A 6,537-nucleotide genomic window follows, 5' to 3' on the forward strand; every position below is an offset into this window, starting at 1 on the left:
AAGTGAATGAGCCCCACTCAAGATATCAATATAATTGTTTTCTACCTTAATCTCACTTTGGGACTTGTCTTATTTTCATAAGTTATCTTTGTATCATTTTATTACATGAATATTTCATAAGTAGGTATAAATCCTTTTGGAATATAATGGGATATTTTTCTAAAAAAATATGCATATTATGTCACATCAAGTTGTAATGTTAGAAATTATTGAGCTCATTTTATTTTAGATAAATCCAAATGCTCTACTACCCAGAGTCATTTTCTTTTTTCCTGAGAAATGGTCATAGATGAATATACGTATAAGTTTATTTGGCTCCTTTGGGTCTGTTACCTGTACCTTTAATAATTTTTCCAAACAATGGTACCTAGCTAACAAAAAAATACATGGATTTTATGGAGTCCAGGGACCTTTAAAGGTGTCAGACACCAAAAGTCTTCTCAGTAGGAGTCTGCAATGTGTAAAATTGTAGTGAATGCTATAGTAGATTTTTATCTTCTGATTCTGTTTGAAAATTCTTTCTATGTTTAGGGAATTTCATTATGAAGAATGTGTGGCAGATACTCCATTCTGTTGAAATTTGCTTATGAAGGTGCTGTGTAAGAGCACCCTCAACTATCCAGATGGTGCAGTGATCCATAAGGCACTGGTATCTTATGCTACGTAGTTCTTTTTCAGAAAAAAATGAGCATTGTTTGTGCCTCCAACATACTACACCCAATTCTCTACTCTCTCCTGTATGATCTGTGAGTTACCTAATAATTTTTAAAATTAAATTTATTGGAGTAGATAATGTTGCTCATGAAAAAGAACGTTGATTGATACAGATAGTATATAACTAACCCAAACTTACCTTTTATAGACTTGAGAATATGATGTAGAGACAGAACTCAGCAGAATCAGAAACAAACTTGAAGAATTAGTAAGAAAGAATTGAAGTTAAGTGGAGGAAGTGGAGGTAGAAGATCAGTAGAGAAAAGAAGATACATACTTGTGGGACACAACCAAGAAGACCACAGGAGCTTCTGTAGTTACCACAGCTGTTCTGATTTTATCTTCTTACTAAGGGCCCATCTTAAACATCCCACTTAAACAGACACTCTTGCTTCCTCCCTTCCATGTTTACTCCGTTTAGAAGTCCCATAACAAGAGTATAAACTGTGACGATATTTCACATGGCACAGAGACCCAAACTCTATCTGTTTTTTTTTTTTTCTGTCTGTATCCAAGTTTATAGCACAGAACTTGGCTCACTGTAGGTTAAAATACATGATGATGAATAAATGAATCATTTTAAATACATAACTGACACAGCAAATCACATGAACTCAAAGGAGTGTTTTGATGAATTATCAGTTAATCCAGTCTCATTTTGTACCCCCCCCCCCACACACACACACACACACATTCACACCTTCTATCTATCTTATGTCACATACACATTTAAAAAAATTGTAATGATCATGATAGAGGTGCTTGTGATAGTTAACTGGAACAAAAGATACATCTACTTACTTTATTCTCAAATTTCTCTAGTGAAGGAAGCGGAATTTTTTTCATCTTTCTTTCCAAAAATGAAAGTCTTTCTAAAGAAATGTGAACATTAATGCCACCTGGTATCATTTATTATTCCATCTCCTGCTGCATTAGCTCTAGGTTCTAGTGGAATGTTTTTGAATATGTGCCTGTAGAGCTTAGGCTGCTTCAATAAATTTCTCCTTTCCCTGTGAGGTTTTCTTTGGTTAATATACCTTGCAAGTACTTAATGTGGCATTATGATTTGTTTTGAAGGTAGCCTGAGCAGTGCTTGACCTCACAGACTCCTGTAGCTCACTACTGATTTAAAGTGGCAGACTAAATTCTCCACATTAGCCTGCATCAGATGTTTAATACACCAATAAAACAGAATTATTCCAAAGGAAACAATTTTGTCAGTAGCTCTACAGCAGTAAACAGAATACAAATATCAGGGTACTTTTCTAAGTTACAAAACAAATATATCTAAGAACCAAATTATGTATCACAGAGAATCATAATTTTGCACAATATTTTGTGGGAAAAACAAAAAGCATTAGCTTTCAAATCAGGAAAATATTCAAGGTTGTCAAATATATCAAACTATTAGAAATAGCATTTTTTTAGTAAAATTCGCACATATTTTCAATCCCCTTTGACCAAACTGCATGCACTTTGCAGTATAATGCAGTCTATTCAAACCAAACAAAAGTATCTCTGCATTGCTTCAAATCAGGAAACTATCAAGAAAGGTATATAACAAACAACCAGATATCTTAATTCATTGCTCACAAAGAAATTAAATTTTCAGGGACTGGGGATTAACTCATGGGTAGAATGTGTACTATCATGTCTGAGGCCCTGGGTTCTGCCCTCAGCACTGCTGGAAAACCAAAACATTAAGTAAAGATGGTAAGTGGGGACATTTCTCCTTCCAAATTTGTAATATTATTCCTTCTTCTGACTAATGTCTTTCTTTCAACCTTAAATCATATAATTTAACACAAAAACTGAATTCAGATTAAGAACATATTTTAACTATATCATAAATTATGACTATATTGCAGCTTATTTCAATCCCCAGTCACATTGACAATTTACATTTGAAAATACTGAAATATTATTTAGCTCTTGATTATCATTCCCTTTGGTTATGTTCCTTTTTCTGGTCCCTATGACTATCTTCTGTATCTTTTTTCAAGTAATTCTGATACTGCTATTGTTTTTGTTTGCTATTCTAATTTCGATAATCTGTTCATTCTTACATATTTTCTTAAATTTCATGAATGCCACTTCGTTTCAGGTGAGTATTTACCTTTATAATTTTTCCTCTGCAATTATTTTGTTTTGTAACTTACTGGAGGTACAAGATAAATGCTTATTAGAAGTAGAGCTCCTTTCTATTGAAATATTTAGCTGGAAAGGACCATCTCCAGATCACAGCAGGGATCCTCTACATGTGCTCCCAGCTTGCCCTCACCTTTCTGCTCTCACTAGTGACTATGCAGTGTCTAGGCAATGGCTCTTCAGAGTTTTCTCTGAGTGTTCCCCCTCCATCTACATTACATCCATTAATTCTACAAACATGGACTATGTTCCCGTTGACCAACCAATCTCTATTGAGATGAATAAACATGCCTGGCTTTATTACCATTACTTTCTTTCTTCACTGTTTTTCCTATGACTTTCATCTCCTTGAGTCTATGGGCCATGTTCTTTCTCTTTTCTTTACATTACCAAGGATATATTCCTCAAAGGCATTTGAAAGAAAGGCTTAGTGCATTATTAATTTTTATAGGATAAGTAATAAACATCAGGAAATGACCTGATTTATATTACATTTATCATAATACCATACATATACTGAGAGTTTTCTATACAAAGTTTATTCCCATAAAATTATGTGAAGGAGATCAAACGAACACGTAATGGCTTTCCTTTCACAATGTTTATCTTCAATCAGTATGCACTTCATTATTTTTTCTGTTTCTAGATCCCAATTACCTTTCCTTTTTTTATTTGCAATGCTGGGAATTGAAATCAGGGCCTTGTGCTTGCAAGGCAAGCACTCTACTAACAGAGATATGTTCCCAGCCCACCTTTCCATTATTTATACTATACCTTTCAGTCTGTGTTCATTTATACATAAAGTCTGTATTTGTCCTTAAATCCAAACTTCATAATGGATAATTTGTGAATCATAATTTTGTTACATAACCTGAGCAAGTTCAAGGAGTGTAGTAGAGAACAAAAATGACAAAAATCCTCCCATTCTTTTTTTTTTTTCTCATTAAACTTTTGTTTTAATGGGTCTCAAAATTCTGTGACAGATTTTTGGTCAAGTTGTTTCCATTAAAAAGTACTGATTTTAAAAACTAATAACTTAAAACTGCCACACACACACACAAAAAAAAAAACAAATGGTCCACAAAACATTCTCCTTTCCTTCTGAAGGTTTTACGATGCATTGTTAGCGTTAACCAGTCTTTTACTATTAAACTTAAATGGCCAATTGAGACAAACAGTTCTGAGACCGTTCTTCCACCACTGATTAAGACAGGGGTGGCAGGTGTTAGGGGTAATATTCATTTAGCCTTCTGAGCTTTCTGGGCAGACCTAGTGACCTTGCCAGCTCCAGCAGCCTTCTTGTCCACTGCTTTGATGACACCCACAGCAACTGTCTGCCTTATATCACGAACAGCAAAACAACCCAGAGGAGGATAGTCAGAGAAACTCTCAACACACATGGGCTTTCCTGGAACCATGTCAACGATGGCAGCATCACCAGACTTCAAGAATTTAGGACCATCTGCCAGCTTCTTACCAGAATGGCGATCAATCTTTTCTTTAAGCTCAGCAAACTTGCAAGCAATGTGAGCTGTGTGACAATCCAGTACAGGGGCATAGCCAGCACTGATTTGGCCTGGATGCTTCAGGATAATCACCTGAGCAGTGAAACCAGCTGCTTCCATTGGTGGGTCGTTTTTGCTGTCACCAGCAACATTGCCACGACGAACATCTTTGACAGACACGTTCTTGACATTGAAGCCCGCATTGTCTCCAGGAAGAGCTTCACTCAGAGCTTCATGGTGCATTTCAACAGACTTTCCTTCAGTTGTGACATTGACTGGAGCAAAGGTGACCACCATGCCAGGCTTGAGAACTCCAGTCTCCACTCGGCCCACAGGGACAGTACCAATACCACCAATTTTGTAGACATCCTGGAGGGGCAGACGCAAAGGCTTGTCAGTTGGACGAGTTGGTGGCAGGATGCAATCTAAAGCTTCAAGCAGTGTGGTTCCACTGGCACTGCCATCTTTACGGGTGACTTTCCATCCCTTGAACCAAGGCATATTAGCACTTGGCTCCAACATGTTGTCACCATTCCAACCAGAAATTGACACAAATGCTACTGTGTCAGGATTGTAGCCAATTTTCTTAATGTAGATACTGACTTCCTTAACAATTTCCTCGTATCTCTTCTGACTGTAGGGTGGCTCAGTGGAATCCATTTTGTTAACACCAACAATTAGTTGTTTCACACCCAGTGTGTAAGCCAGAAGAGCATGCTCACGGGTCTGCCGATTCTTGGAGATACCAGCTTCAAATTCACCAACACCAGCAGCAACAATCAGGACAGCACAGTCAGCCTGAGATGTGCCTGTAATCATATTTTTGATGAAGTCTCTGTGTCCTGGGGCATCAATGATAGTCACATAATACTTGCTGGTCTCAAATTTCCACAGGGAGAAGTCAATGGTGATACCAAGCTCACACTCAGCTTTCAGTTTATCCAAGACCCAGGCATACTTGAATGAGCCCTTTCCCATCTCAGCAGCTTCCTTCTCAAATTTTTCAATGGTTCTTTTGTCGATCCCACCACATTTGTAGATCAGATGACCAGTAGTGGTAGACTTGCCCGAATCTACATGTCCGATGACAACGATGTTGATATGAGTCTTTTCCTTTCCCATTTTGGCTTTGATTTAGCGGTGGTTTTCACGACACCTGTGTTCTGGCGGCAAACCCGTTGCGAAAAAGCAAAATCCTCCCATTCTTGAGTGCACAACTCTTTAATATCACTTTGTCACTCATCACTTCAACAAGTAAAGCCTATTTCTCCAATCCTTGAATCTGAACTTTACCATTCATGGTCCTTTATTTAATGAAAAGTTAGTAATTGTGACATAAACAGGCTTGAAAAGCACTTGTGCATTGGAATTTGCCTACTTTCTGCTATTTGGAATTCTAGCATTGTTCTGCTAAGGGAAAAAACATTTTAGCCTATTGGAGATTAGAAGAGCACATAGATAATCATAAAAAATCACATCCAAATACTATCGACATACTGTCCTGAGTATATACATATATAGAGATACAGATATATAGACCTGAGTCCTCCCCACCTAGAGCCCTGCAGATCATGCAACCTGTTCACAGCTGGATGTGTGTGTGAGGCCATCCCCAATCCTCAAATCAACCAATATTAGGAAGTATTGCCTAGTTAAGTTACAAATTTGTAAGAAATAAAATATGTTTCTTTCCTTACACAGGTAAGAGTAGCTGTTTTAACCCATTTTCCTCATAAAAGCAAATGAACTAAGGTAGTTAAGTACAAATACAAGAATTTAGCAAAATAATCACCATTTACATTAATCAGTCTTATACTACTGGCTCATTTACTGTATAAGAAGATTTCAATAAGCATTTTCCAATAGCGGTTAGCTCTGAGTTGAATTGATTATTATGAAGTTTATTCCAAAAAAGAAATAGACGTTTATGGAAAATGTTGTTAGTAATGTATGGTTTTTGAAGGCTTTCTCTATCTTTAGAGGAGTTTTAAAATAGCTTTAAAAAAGTTAATTGCAGATAAAGAGTGGTAGAAGAGTATTTTTCTCAGTCACCAAGGATATTTCTTGGTAATATATTTAAATACTATTTTAATTATGTAGAAATTTAAAATAAAAACAGTTATGGCAAAAGCACTTTTTAGTCCTTGCCACACAGTAACCAAGTTCTGTG

At 36.5% G+C, this 6,537-nt stretch overlaps 1 protein-coding gene across 1 annotated transcript; it reads right to left on the bottom strand.

The window, feature by feature from the left end:
• Positions 1–4,085: 4,085 nt before the first annotated feature.
• Positions 4,086–5,525, bottom strand: LOC124964582 (elongation factor 1-alpha 1-like). The gene has a single exon (XM_047525050.1). The coding sequence runs from the start codon at positions 5,487–5,489 to the stop codon at positions 4,101–4,103; it is 1,389 nt and encodes a 462-aa protein (XP_047381006.1). The 5' UTR covers positions 5,490–5,525; the 3' UTR covers positions 4,086–4,100.
• Between the last annotated feature and the right edge of the window lie 1,012 nt (positions 5,526–6,537).

This window comes from Sciurus carolinensis, chromosome 14, assembly GCF_902686445.1.
Source record: "Sciurus carolinensis chromosome 14, mSciCar1.2, whole genome shotgun sequence".
Taxonomy (NCBI): Eukaryota; Metazoa; Chordata; class Mammalia; order Rodentia; family Sciuridae; genus Sciurus; species Sciurus carolinensis.